The sequence below is a fragment of the Periplaneta americana genome, chromosome 17, assembly GCF_040183065.1.
Source record: "Periplaneta americana isolate PAMFEO1 chromosome 17, P.americana_PAMFEO1_priV1, whole genome shotgun sequence".
In the NCBI taxonomy this organism is placed as follows: domain Eukaryota; kingdom Metazoa; phylum Arthropoda; class Insecta; order Blattodea; family Blattidae; genus Periplaneta; species Periplaneta americana.
In genome coordinates this window covers 40,557,132-40,572,219 of record NC_091133.1, presented here as the reverse complement: position 1 = coordinate 40,572,219, position 15,088 = coordinate 40,557,132, and the positions used below count along the sequence as shown (strand labels likewise).

The window sequence follows — 15,088 nt, the reverse complement described above, 5'->3', positions numbered from 1 at the left end:
CTCGCAAAACAAACTGTAATCAACTGCAATGTATATTGTTGTTGGGGTAGTTAATAGTTTTATTAATTAGTGTTGTGTTAAAATGTCAGGGTGTATATGTGCTGTTTATAATTGCTACAAAATTACAGCATTACAAATTGCTCCAAATCGATTTCCGAGGGAACACAAAACGTGAGTCATCAACATTCTTTAGTAGGCCTAATTCCTTAGTCTTTGTGTTGATAGAAAAACACAAATTAGCTTTTTTATTTAGACCTAATAAATGAATATAAGTTAAAATGTATTAAAAATTTTAAGGTTTTATCAAATTAAGTCTTATTGTTGTCCACATGCCTTTACTAATTATTACAAGCATCAGATTACTATCAATTTTATCTTTGCAGTTGTCAGCAATGCGTATATAAAGCATTATTGTAAATTCATTCTTAATGTTGGAATTGATTTTGTCTCACTAAACTAAAGAAGAAATATGTAACAATTAATTACGGAAAGTAATATGAAGTATGCAATATTTCTCATAATATGCACCTTTGATATAAGATAATTTTACATGAAATACTATTCAACATTTCTTAAATATTTCATATATTATTCCACATGACCAGCTTCATGGTCTAGTGGTCAGAGCTTTTGGCTATAGTTCATGAGGTCCCGGGTTCGATTTCCGGTTAGAGCACAGGAATTTTTCCTTAAAGGGGATTATTCCTGTGTTCGTCCATGGTCTGGAATTTAGGTTAAGTTTAGATTTAAGACCTCTCCTGGCACCACATTATTATAATCATCCTATCACATCATCGGGGTAATGTAACTCCGCCTTCCAGGCGCCCCAACTAAGCCACAGCCAGGAGAGAAGACCAGAAATGTCGAAAGACAACCTGGTGGCATTGGATAAAAAAAATATTATTCCACATTAGTAACTCACGTTTTAAACAATAGTCGGAATCCCGCTATGTTAATATTTGTATTTGTGGATGTAATTCCACACCGCCCTGCTAGATGCCAGGTTCACAATATTTTGCACTCATGTCAATGCTGCTAGTATACAGCTGTCCGGATTATTATAGTAAGGTATTTGGTATAAGTCTTAAATATTTCCTCAGAAAATGCTGCATTGCTAATTATTGAAAAGTTTTGCTGCATTATTATTTAGTGTCCATGTATTATGTACATAACGGGAATGTGGCATATGGTAAGTTGTAATGGACAGATACATAAAAATTGTGAATTTATTGAATTTTGCCAATGTCTAGCAACATAATTCTGTGGTAATTTCTTACAGAAATTATTATATCAATCTCATTATCATCAAAATGACATTTTCTGTAAAGGACGGTACATGAAAAGTTTCTGCAATAAGAGATCAATTTCTAAAATAATAAAAAATTCTAAAACAAATTAAACCCATCACTCGTTTGCTATACTATCTTGTCGGCTTCCCTCCAAAATACCTGAAGTCAGCAATGAATGATAGAATAAATACAGAGCTACGAACTTAAATCATATTTAGAACCGAAGGTATGAGTCTCATCATCCTTCACATGTAGAAAATAAAAAAAAAAAAAAAAAAAAAAAAAGTGATGCTGGAGAGAGAAAACTCTTAAGTTTATTATTTCATATTATTGAATTGAAATGTATTTTTATTAAATTTAAAAAAATTGCAGGTTCATTCTGGTGTGGAAGTGGAATAGCTGAACTGCAAGTATACTTTGGATTCACATCTTTTAAATTTCTCTCTAGCAATAGTACTACTCTCTATAATGAGGGGGGGAGGGGGAGTGGATAAAAATACCATTTACCTGAGAGCTAAATTATGATAGTTACGAGACTCAGTTTGTGAGAGCAGTAGTGAAACATCAAACATACCTAGGAAATACCTTTGCAACTGGCAAAGTGCACTAGAGGGATAGCCAAGGGTACAGGATTCAGAAAAAACCTCGTATGTTGGTAGCCAAATGAAAACGAGAGTACATAACCCAGTTAAAAGCCACATGTGAGAGTGAAAATTCACTTCAGTGTATAGTGGAAACAATGCTACTGTAAATGTAAGTAACTTTGACACAAAGTGATATTCAGATATTTCTGTTATTCAGATTTTTGTAGTAGTTTACTTTTTGTTAACAACAGAGAAATTAAATGGAGAACAAAGTCTATTTCATTACTTCTGGTAGCACACAGTTCTGCATTCAAAAGCTTGCTCCAAAATGTTCACAACGAGCATTTTTCTACATACCTCTCAAGAAAAATTGTTACAAAAGTTTTAACATTTCCCACTATGGAAGTTGCGATAGCATGAATACTTGTAATTCAATCGGCTAATAAAGATATAATCTAATCTAATCTAATCTAATGCATTCGTTAGTCAAGGAACTTCATTTGTTCATTCATGGCTAGGCTATGCTTCTCCTACAATGTTGATCAAATGGAATGTGCAATCTATGCTTATTATGTTAGCAGAGCCATCCTCATTTGTTTTTATGTTTTAAGAGGTTCTGTGCATCACTTTCCTGAAAGAAACCATCCAATCATCTAGAAAGTCTCTCCAGCATATAGGAGACACTTCACATCAGTACCTTTGATGTATCAGGACTGATTTCAATGACCTTCAAACCAGCTTGAGCATGAGATTCTGCTTTTTGCCTAGAGTTGGCGCTGACATCACACCAGTTAGCAGTCAACGCAGTGGAATATAACAGACATGCAATTTTAATACATCTAGGTACATTATGTACTCAAAATAAATTGGATGATGAAATAATAAATCCGTCATTAACTGTAATGTTTAGACTCTAGAGTTCCTTCATAATGAGTTGAGACATTGATCCCTTAACAATTAAAATATGTAATGATTTGATAACGCTGAAAATGAAAAAAACAAAACTCCTATGAGAAGTAAAACCATATGCCTATATTGTATACAAATATTAAACGAATTTGACACAATTCTTTCGGTGTGTTCGGATTTTTATTGTAGTATCGCTCACTTGTCCGCATTTCGGAATGAATAATCAAATAGTGTTGTAATTTACCACTAGAGCACATTATTTCATTGTAATGTTCTGAACTGAACCTGGAAATAAAATGAATAGTTCTGTAACTTAAACTATGAAGGACATACCTGGTTAGTTTAGTATTTTCCCAATCTCGTACCATATGTTCTTTCTCTATATTACACTGCTCTAAGTCTAATTTTATTTCATAAATTATAAAGCCTTCATATTGTTGGACTTAATAAAATGAGCTTCGCATCATCCATTTCATTATACCTTCAATATTACCGCAATTGGAGGCCTTGCAATCGTTATATTTGCCATGATATTTTCAATTTCCATCTTGGACTGTATGGAAATCCGTTTAGAATTCTCTGGCAAGAATTCTGATCGGAATCCGGTCATGCAGACAGAGGTGATATGGTTAAGTGAGCAATGCTCCATTTAAAATAATGCAAAGAATAAAAATCCGAACATGCTGTATGGTTCCAATCTGGTAAGTGGGCGCCTACCTTAAGCTGAAAATGGCAGCATTAACGTGAAAGGGAATAAAGGACCTATGGGAATAAAATAAAACCAAGCCAAGGAACTAGTCAGTTGCCATATTTAGATTGGCCTCTGGACATGACTGCCTGGCAGCCCACCTCGAAAGATCAACATTCTCCAATCTGCCAGCTGTACCATAGGCAAAGAAGACTCCATCATGGGTGATGCCCACATAAAAAGGTGCCCCGAACTCAACCCTGACCAAACGCAGAAGAATATTGTCCTGTTATATTGGGAGGCCAGGAGACTAATGGACTAAATCCAGAGTCCGTCACTGAAAATATGTTAACAACAAATATTTACATGATAGTCAAAACTGTGAGCGTGAAAGAGACCAAGGAATAATAAAGATGGACACTTTCAAATTGATACATACACCATAGAATCGAGAAGAGCTGAAAATTGTGGCATTATTTAGAAAATCATAGTTTTGCTGTGTTGTTAAAATTTACACATTTAAGCTTGCCTAAACTACAATTCAGATGTCATTAGACCAAATTATAAAGGAGAGGATATAAGAATAATATGAGATGACCTTTATGCTAAAAATTTATCACAAAATATTCTTAGATTGTCAGTTACTTGCATCACTTCTGCTCTCACGAATTAATAATACACGCTCAACATCTATACTGTTTTCGCTGTAAGAAAAATCCTAATGTAAACACAAGCACGTGGCTGTCATACCCGTGATTGGCTCCCAGTCGAAACACTCACATGACGTAGGAGAATATAGTTCGTATTTGGAAACCATAATCTTGTATTATTTGAAAATAAAAAATCGAATTGTAGTTGTTAAATACGATGAAACATATAACTTCACTCATATGTAAAACTCTATGTAAAAGAAAAGCTACTTTTATATTTTGTTATGTACTATGAACGCGGATGAATACCAACAGTAATACCGAGGTAGTCTGTTCTTGTAACAAGCTGGCGATACTTGAACTCGTCGTTGTTCACTTAACCACGTGGTACTGAAGTATGGCTTCTGCATCCTCGGTGTGTGTGGTTATTAAACATAAGAGTGGAAACCCTCTCAAAAACGGAGAAAAAGAAAGTTTTAAAAGTATATAATAAGTTAAGTGAGTTTTAATTACAATAATTATAAAGTAAATGCTTCCTGAGCAAACAGATGCACAATAGTGAGGTTAGGTCTACTTGACGAGCAACGGGAATTGTTTAACATGAAACAGAATGTACAACAGTAGGCGGGAACACGTACTGAGAATCTATGGCGCCAAACATTAGCCAATGAAGCCTCACTTCAGTCACGTGCTATTGTTTACATTAGGATTTTTCTTACAGCGAAAAGATGTTAATACAGATGAGAAAATGTTCAGTACAACAATGACAACCACAGTTACATAATTTTCTCATAAACTAGGTAAGTCAAAACTTAAGTTAGCGCCTAAAGACAATATTCTTCGTAAATATCCATGTCTCTTATTTTTGTTGCGATTTCGAAGTTTGTTTATTGTATATGACCTCTGCCATTCTCATTATTTCTATTTCAACATCCAATGTCAGTTGTTCTGTACATATTAAGTACATGCATATATGGTTTCATGCAAGAAATAAAAGATCTGACAACCAAAGGAAAAGGTATTCCCAGATGTGAACCAAAAAACAAAAACGTATATTGTTTCAAAGTTTATTAGAAGAACATAAATTTACATTAAATTTATTTTGCCTGGGCCTGTGCCTTTCTCATTTGTGTGAGGATGTTGCTCAGTTCTTCACGCTTCCTCTTGGCACGGATGTGAGTACCCAACTGGAAATAAAGTTTAATATAAGTTTCTACTTAGAAATAACTGGAATTTAATTAAATAAAACAGGTAAAAATTGATTTTAATACTTTCTTTCAAAGCTTTTACTAACCCTTCTTTTCAAAAACTTCAGGGCCCTCTTATCCTTAGAAACTTTGAGCAACTCCATTGCTCGCTTCTCATAACCAGCATGGCCACACACTTCACGGATTAGATCCCGGACAAACTTGGTGTGTTTTGTTTGAATCTGTAAACAATCACAAATCATGCTATATAAAGTGCATAATACAACTTTTATTTGAAGTTATTTTAAAATTGATGTACTTTACATACAATTAAATGCATTGTATACAAGACAGACAAAATCATATGAAGTCTTCGTCATTTGCATGATAGCATCTTATGAATGGAGTAGTGGATAATATAATATGTCATACATAATAAATCAGAATTGCTCAAAAATGCTGTGTCCATGTTGGTTGCAAATGAAATGATGAAAGCATTGACTGCCATTCTGATCTCGTCTACATCTTGAGTTTCTTCAACACTGGATACATTTGATGAAGTTATATTAATTCAACAGCATATGTTGAAACTAGACCAATTTCTATGATTCTGAGCAAGATCTACTGTATTAAGATGGATAGCAAGCACAGTCCTCTGATGTCAGTTATTGCCTTCATTGCTAGTACAGTTCTCACTTCAATGTGCCTTGTAAATACACTCCCAGAAATTGGTTAACCTCTTCTAGTCCGTTTTCTATACAGATGGAAAGTTCGGACCAAAGATTTTAAAAAGTCTTAGTCAGCTATTAATGTTCTTCCAAACTATTGAAATTTTCTTTTGGACCTGGTTAGACAAAGTGATCGAGATAAGTTGTACCTGCCTACCATTGTGTATAAAGCCAGTCGTACTCTACAGACTTTTCTTCAGTTTTGTTCGAACAATTCTGTAAAAAGTTGTTTTGTACTCTAGTCACACACTACACAAATTGTAGCAAACACTGCAGGTTCAGTTGTTTTTGAATTACTGACGCTTACTGCTTGATTTTTCACGAATATGAATCGTGCTTTAAACACGAGTATATATATATGTGTTGTTGTTGTTTTCTAATGCCAGGCGTTTGACAAAGTCATTTGACCTCTAGCACTCCAATATTTTTCAAAGATATTATCATGGCCAGTCACTGAAGCACAGATTTTGAGGTGTTCCGAATCCATTTCTTGGTTTGAGTTGCACAATGGGCAGTTAGGGGACTGATATATTCCAATTCTATGTAGGTATTTGGCCAAACAATCATGGCCTGTTGCCAATCTAAATGCAGCTACAGACGATTTTCCAACACGTATATATACACGTGGTGAATGAACAAAGAACGAATGTGTTTGCTGACTCAATTCAGTTGATGTAGATGGCACATTATCAATCATCTGTTGTTTCAACAAAGAGAATCTGCATTTGCTGTGGATAGGACATTCTTACTTCATCCTAGTTTGGTGTGAACTACTAATATATTTTACCTTTTAAAATTTCGAAAGTGCAGTGGATAGAATAAGTTACAAATCTAAATGAAGTATACAGGAATCAGGAAATTTTGTGGAATCCCAAACATCCAGGTTGTCACAAGAATGTGAGATAGCATGTTTGGAAAGAGATCATAAAAATTTTAGCTGCAATGTAGGCTTGCGTTGTTATTACTGTTGTTATTCTTATTATTAATAATATGTGGCACAACATCCCATGAAGGTGAAGGATCGATTGAGTGGAGAAAAACTCTCTCTCGCACCGGGATTCGAACCCGGGTTTTCACGTCTACATGCTGATGCTCTATCCACTAAGCCACACCAGATTCCAATTCCGATGCCAGATTGAACCCTCTCAGTTTAAGCTCCACCTCTTAGTTTCCCTTTAGTGGCCAACCCTCATGCATTGTGTCACAGATGTGCGACAGTAGCACAATGTCCATCACACTAATGTGCAGGGGTTGATCACTATAGGGAAACTAAGAGGTGGAGCTTAAAATGAGAAGATTCAATCTGGCATCAGAATTGGAATCCAGTGTGGCTTAGTAGATAGAGCATCAGCACGTAGAGCTGAAAACCTGGGTTCGAATCCTGGTGCCGGAGAGAATTTTTCTCATTATATTATAACGCAGAATTTCTGCATGGAAATATCATATGTACTTTGGTACATCACTATAATCCCAAAAAGGGCCAAGACCGACTGCTGGCTCACGTCCACATTGCTCACCAGAGGTTAACAATCATCCAATCAGTATGGAGGTATGTTGTGGTCAGTACGATGATCCCCTCCAACCAACTGGTTTTCAAAACTGGATTTTTGCTACCTAGCATTGCTCCTCAAATTCATCAGAAGCTTGGTGGGCAATGGTCCCATACACTGCTCAAAATGTATAGAGAAAATTCCTTCTCCATGAGGGCTCAACGAGCACTCATTTGGAATGAGAGTTCAGCATGACGCTATGGCGTGGGACATTATTATTATTATTATTATTATTATAGACTACTGTTATATAGTCAAACATCTTTTTGCAAAAGTAGCACATTACAGTACAACTCCAAATATCCAAACTAACTGGGGATTGGCATAATCTGGATGTGCAGAAATCTAGATGACTGGGTCAGAAGTGAAATCACTCTAGCAATAAGTTATTTTCAAAGTACAATACTGTATTAAAAAAACAAAAGTTACAAATACCTAAACATAAAAAATGTTTTTTAAAGTACTATACATTCAATGAAACATTAAAGGAACTCTTAACTCTTGATGTCCCAATGTCACCTACAGGTGCTGCTTCCTAAAAGATGTCCAAAATTACCAGTAAATTAATTTAAACATAAATTAGTGTTGGAATTCGGTTACCAGATGCCTATTAAGGTATTTTCAATGCTGATTTATGTTTAAATTAATTTACTGGTAATTTTGGACAGCTTTTAGGAAGCGGCACCTGTAGGTGACATTGGGACATCAAGTTTTAATATTCTCTGAAAATCAATCCATACTGGCAACCTGGATATTTGGTGTTCAGATAATGAGTTGTACTGTATTTGTTTTCTGACGGTAGTTGGTTATTTCAAGGGACTGAAATGAAAAAGAAAACGCATTCATTATTGACACCTTTCCAAAGAAAAAGACAGAAATCAAAAAATAAAATGCGAATGGGAAGTGATAAGTATACAAATCAGCATGGTTCGTGTAAAAACACATGGTATTTTTTTAGTACGTTATTTAGCGTCCGAATGAGATAAAGGTGATAATGCCGGTGAAATGAGTCCAGGGTCCAGCACCAATAGTTACCCAGCATTTGCTCATATTGGGTTGAGGGAAAACCCCGGAAAAAAATTCAACCAGGTAACTTGCCCCGACCGGGAATCGAACCCAGGCCACCTGGTTTCACTGCTAGACACACTAACCGTTACTCCACAGGTGTGGACCATATGGTATTTCTGCTGGATAAAGTAATTCCGAGAAAAACAATTGATACAATCCTTGTAATCAGGCATTTCTTGAAAAATATGTATTTTCTTTGAAGAATGATCCAAGTTTGCAACACATTTCCCAGATGGAGGAGAGGTTTCCACATCTACAGTTATTAATTACACTTGCAGACTGTTGTGCAGTTTAAAAATGGCAGTTTTCTTTTTTTAGTGACAAAAGCACTTTAACCACACTTTAGCCTTTTCATTTGAAAGGCTGGTATTTTAACAATTATTTAACTCTAAAATAAGAATTTCTGAGAATAAATCATTACAATCGTCCCATTTCATTCCTGGATATCCCGCCTTTCATTTTCCTTTCAGTTTGCAGACGAAGAGCTATTGGTAATCTCTTTATACACAGGTTGTAAATGAAGTAGTGGCAACAATGCCGGGAATGGATCATGTGTATTTGCATGCAATATGAGACAACTGGTGATCGTAGTTGGAGATACTGTCGATGTATTGAATGATAAAACCGGTTGCTATGACAACAGATATTATTGTGCGAGCTTAAAGTAGAGCGCTACTTTTAACTGCTCTAAAGCATGTTTACTTAACTTGAGCAGCAATCGTGGATAAAAATCGAGGTAGTCCATGGTAGAAATGTACGTCAATGTCATCAAGGGTTACTTGAAGCTTGTGGCAACCATGCACTACCGCATTTCATACAGGTCAGAATGAGACGGCACATGTGGTTTCAGTTATTGCATCAGTGCTTCATGCAGTAGGACAGTCCATGAGAGAGATCAACAGAAACAACCTCGCTAACAGCATTCAACGCTTACCACGGATTTGGCAAAAGATACAGGGACACGCTGGTCATTATACTGAAGGGATGTAAATGTATTTTCCATATAAGTTCAATAAAATGTTCGTACTACAGGCACCCAACAAGGAAAACTCAGAGTGTGCAGAAACCAATGAACATGAGACTGTCTCGCACAGATGATGTATGCTCCCGTTCCCAGCATGCTCTCACGCCTACTGCGGGGGGGGGGGGGGAGAAGAGGGGTATACCATGTGTGCCGCGAGGAATCCGAGCTGAGTTTTGCTTGTTGGCTACCTATATCTATGTTGTCACTACTTTATTTTAGAACACGGATTGCAAAAAGAGCAGATTTGTCTGCGTTTGTCGAATGCGCATCATTATATTTACGAAAAAGTGCCAATAATTTATTTTGTGTGCACAAGGTTGGAATTTTTAAGTAAGAGGGAAAGGGTGCAATCCATGTTCTGGAGTTTATCCAATAACTTACTGAAATAAAAAATAATAATAAATCAATAGTCGTAAATAATTTGACTTACTCCCTTCAATCTGGATGGACGAATGGTATGTTTCTTGTCCTGCTTCGTTTTCCCAACACGTATTTTTGTGGTTCGGTGTCCTTTACGAAGACCTACTGCTAATTCGTACCTTGGAGCCATTCTGAAACATAATCATGTACCGGTAAATATAAAATTAGCAATAACTTTGAGCATTCCTATAGTATGAATGAAAACTGGCATATAGCTATTCAAACTTCTTTACACACGAAGAACTGGCGAAAACATAACCTGGAGTTATAAGTCGAAGTTATGCTACATACAAATTCTATTAAAATTATAATTCGAAAATTTACGAAACCTTATACTCGCACATTATGTACGTTGTACACATAAACCATAGCACAGTTAAACTTATCTTCATACGATGGTGTGTCAGATACCTTATAACTTATTCCACAGTACGCTTAGGCCTACTACCAATCAGCTTTGATTTTGGCTCTTGCCTATTATTAAACATACAGGACGATAATTGCGGGTGGTAATACCATGTTACCGGTAGTTATTACTGCTGAGATTAGAAGTCATATCGTGACAAAATTTAATTGAAAATTCATTTAAAACAGATCCTTAAATCATAAGTCTACTTACCGTTCCAATTTGCCCGATTACGTAACATAAATTGCACAAAATATATAGGTACGTGTATCTAGGCATAGAACAACGCAATTGCGAACATGAAACTAAATACTGACAATATTAGTTCTATAATTTATGTTATTAGGGAACACAGTTGCAAGATGATGAATGGTTCATTGAATGCTCCCTATGAAGCTGTCAAAAACCTCCATACTTAAAAAATGTAAGCATTAATTACATAAATCTAGCAAGTAGAATAATATTTTCTAACATTTATTATATATTCTTATAAGATTACAACGATAAGAAATGATTTAATTACATACACACCTTACAGGTTATGTACAACCACGATGGCCACAAAACACTTTCCTTTGCGAAGAAAAAAAAAACGAAAGAAATACGATAATGCACTATTCTGAAATTATCTACCGCTATATTACTCTTTTTGGCTCAGCACAGATCAAAAACTGCTCAGTAGCGCTATATGGAAGAAGTCTATAATCTCCGAACTCTTCTTTTTCTCCACTATATCACATCACCATAAATATTTTTTCAAAATGTATATACCGAATTTACTCTACGATTTTCATGTCTACTAATGAGATAAATGTATTAGCATACATATAATTCGTCAATCAAATTTCTGATTGCTGCCAAGCATGTGATCAGGGATACCAGTCGCACAACACCAATACTTTTTTTTGTCAACATTCGACAGCTGATGCTACAGTAGCGCCCCAAGCGGCTAGAAAGTTAAAGTAATGGAATTGCTACTGCCAGTACCAGCATGTGTTTCAGAAAAGCACGTGGGTTGTTAATAACTAAAAACGTTTTAATAAAGTCTCTGAATAAAGGAAATGTGTGTAGTGCTGTACATTGCAGTGACAACAAACTAAAATAAATCTCCGAATCTGTAGTTATTCAGATTCCCTAAGACCAAGAGAGGTCATAAAGTCTTAACGTATAATAATGACTAAAGACAGTGGCGGCTCGTGATCATTTTTGTTGGTGGTGCCAAATATTTCACAAATTTTACGATATGCGTTAAATAATGCACCAAGATTTTTTTTTGCATTTTAGTTAATTGTTTCTACTTAAAATAATATTACTAAAACTACCACCTACATAATAGCCTAACGCATATTCAACATTAAACTCACCAATTTGGAGAATTAGTTATAAAGAAGTTGTGCTCGTCTGTCCTTCTTTCTGGCAAACTTTTCGATGACCATGTTCTTAAGTTCGGAATTTTATGGAGATGCTCCTTAAGAACAGAACAGAAAGCCAACGAATTCACCCTATCTTGACCAATGGTGTTTCTGAGAAATGTTTTTATCCTGTTCAATGTGCTGAAACTCCGTTCTGACACAGCTGTTGAAACAAGTGTTGTAGGAAATGTCTTTAAATGTATCATTTCGATAGATCACTGATAGTTCAAAATTAAAGGACAGTATTTTTTTACGAAAATATTAGCCAGGTTGATGGGGAACTTATCTCTATATGAAGAAAATATTTTTGACTCAAGCATATTAAAGCTGCCAAATATATGTGATTGCAGGAAACATAATTGAATTGGTTGATAATGATATCGCATATTTCTTTGGCATCTGCCGACAGATTTATTTGCCTACTGAGTTTCAGCCTCTTACTTGGAGGAAACGAACATCTTCTTCATCATCGACATTTGTTTCATAACTGTTAGTGTTCTCTCTTATTTCCATTACAGCTGATTCAAAATGTTGTAATGCGTCAGATATTCTCAATCTATTTGCAGTTTGCATCTGTATTATATTCTATAATATATCAACATGTTTCATTAAGTCATAAAAGAAATTTAGAAAAACAAAAATTCATTATTATTTAACAAGTTTTCTTAGGCCAAAAGCTTCTCTTACTGTTATACCATTCCATTCATTTGAGTCATCTCCCTCTTCAATCCTTTTGAAGCATTTCAGTACCTGCACTTTATTTCCCTTAACGGAGGATACAACTCGGGACTGAAAGTTCCATCGCATTGCTGAAATGGTTAGTATGCCCTTACTGCACACAGATCGCAGTAGGTCATTGCGTTAGGTGAAGTGAAGAAGAATGCTATGAATCCAGTAATATTTGCAAATAACAAGTTCACTGGTTTAATGCATTTTGAACATGTATTTCTTATAGCTAAATTAAGTTGGTGGGCGTAGCAGTGAACAAATTTCGCATAAGGAAATGTTTTCTGCATCAAAGTCTGGACCCCATCCTGGTTTCCACTCATTACTGCAGCACCATCATATGCGTGAGCTATGAGTTTATTCTCTAAATTGGAAGGTTGTAGACTTTGTTTTAGAACCTCGCTCAGACCGTTAGCTGTGCGGTTGTTCACAGAACAAACCTGCGACAGTTGCTTCCGTCCGCCAGGTGGGCCAGCTTGGACGGCCCCAACGAACCATATACTCATAACGGTAACTTAAGTAACGCTTCGTGAATTTCCGTCAGTAGCGAAAGCAACATTGCACGCAGCGCACCATGGCAGTTGGCAGTTAAGCGCTGAAGTGATTGAAGTTGTGGGGCCCTTTGACGCTGGCCCAAGCTCACAATATTTAGTGTCATACAAAATTTGACGTTTTACTGACACACATCGCGTAATATGATGAAATTTACTGAACAAATTATGAATCCAGCACACTGTCTTGAACAAAATTTACATATTTTAAATGCGAAAAAAATATGGGAGACGAAATATTGGTGGGGCGGGGCCTCGGTGGCCCCTAAGGACCGGTCGCCCCTGACTAAAGAGAGAAAAATGTGCGTTATGCCTTAAGTTCAGTGTCAACGGACTATACTGTTGTCATTCACTCACGTAAACAGCGGAAAGAGAGTACATTGGTAATGAGAACCTCATCACTCCATTCAATCGACCTATAAATACTAGAGTGAAGTTGTAATATAGTTATGATGATTTAAAAACTTATCTCAAATGTTAACTGCAAGGATGCATTACACTGAACAAAATATACATCCGTAAATTATCGAAAGAGAAAGCTCGACGTCTCTCACTCAAACAGTTTTTCAACATAGAAAAGCTTATTTCCGTGTCACAAGATCTTAGAGGTGCAAATGAAAACAGCGCTGTAGTATCGTCGTGTTTCCCTCCATTCAAAATGTTACATGTAACTCCAGAATTTGTTGGAATTTTTCTTTCACCTTTTCTCCATGTTGTCCGTGGTCTGCCTTATTTATGGTATTAAACACGTTTTCTATTATTTTAATTCCTTTGGACGTTGGTCTAATTATTTTGTAGCACCAGGCAAGATTGCACAGTTATTATTTATTAAACTGTTAATTCTCAAACAGTTGACGAGATATCAGTGATTTTGCATTTGCAATAGCAGATGCATCTCCATCATGTAAAGCATTAATAACTTGTATAATTGTATTGTATAGGACTGCATAATAACTGGCAGCTTCTAACCGGATACCCAATCTTGTAAGTACTGGCTTTGGTGGGAGAGGAATTTCTGGCGCCATTTCTCTAAATTTTGCAATTCGTGAAGGGGCTTTCAAAAATATTTTCTTAACCGTAGATATAAAGTTGTCGACATCATTGAATAATGAACAGATATGTGAAGTCCATGGGCAAGACAGGTTATAGGTTATATGAATTATTTTCGTATTTTTACCTGCCTTTACAATATATGGAGCAGCATCAGTAATAAAAAGTAGCATATCATCATATTTCACCCTTTCTGACCATAAAAGACACATCGCATTATGAAAAAGACGTTATATAGTTTCACTATTTACTTTCTCGAGAGTCTCGGATGTCAACAGAAATTTCTCACCAGCACAGTTACGTGAAAGTAGACCTACAATCACATTTGCGACGTATCTGCCTATAGCGTCTGTTGTTTAGTCAATTGAAAACTAGATTTTATTGTCATTGACACTCTTACTAATATTGGTCATAGTATCATTGTAGCAGATAGATAAATATTTTTTACGAATGTCAGACTCATTTGAAATATATTGCTTCGTATATTTCTCCAGAAAACCTATGAAAAAAGTCAGATTATCAAGTTTCTTGAACGGAATATTTGCAGAAAGCATCATATTACATAAATCCTCATTAAATTCAGATTGTGTATGTGTTTTATTATTTGATGTCGAAGACCTTTGTAAGTTTTTGGTATGTTTCTTGCAGCTACAATGCTGCTCTATCTATGTAATATTTTCTTCACATTTTGCGGAATCAAAATCTATCTTTTATATTTATTTCTTAGACTATTTAATTCCAAATTCTTCGACTTAGGTATTTTAAATCACTTTTACACAACACTACCACCTGCACAAAGGCAATAAACAGTACTGTGAAGACCTGGCTTCCTTCCCCATATAACCA

At 35.7% G+C, this 15,088-nt stretch overlaps 1 protein-coding gene across 1 annotated transcript; it reads right to left on the bottom strand.

Annotated features, from left to right (window-relative positions):
• Positions 1-5,173: 5,173 nt before the first annotated feature.
• RpL36 (ribosomal protein L36) lies at positions 5,174-11,195 on the bottom strand. The gene is made up of 4 exons (XM_069817021.1): positions 11,035-11,195; positions 10,108-10,228; positions 5,415-5,549; positions 5,174-5,307 (listed from the first exon to the last, which is right to left on the bottom strand). Exons 2-4 carry the CDS (start codon positions 10,225-10,227, stop codon positions 5,218-5,220), a joined length of 345 nt encoding a protein of 114 aa, XP_069673122.1. The 5' UTR covers position 10,228; positions 11,035-11,195; the 3' UTR covers positions 5,174-5,217.
• Positions 11,196-15,088: the final 3,893 nt, after the last annotated feature.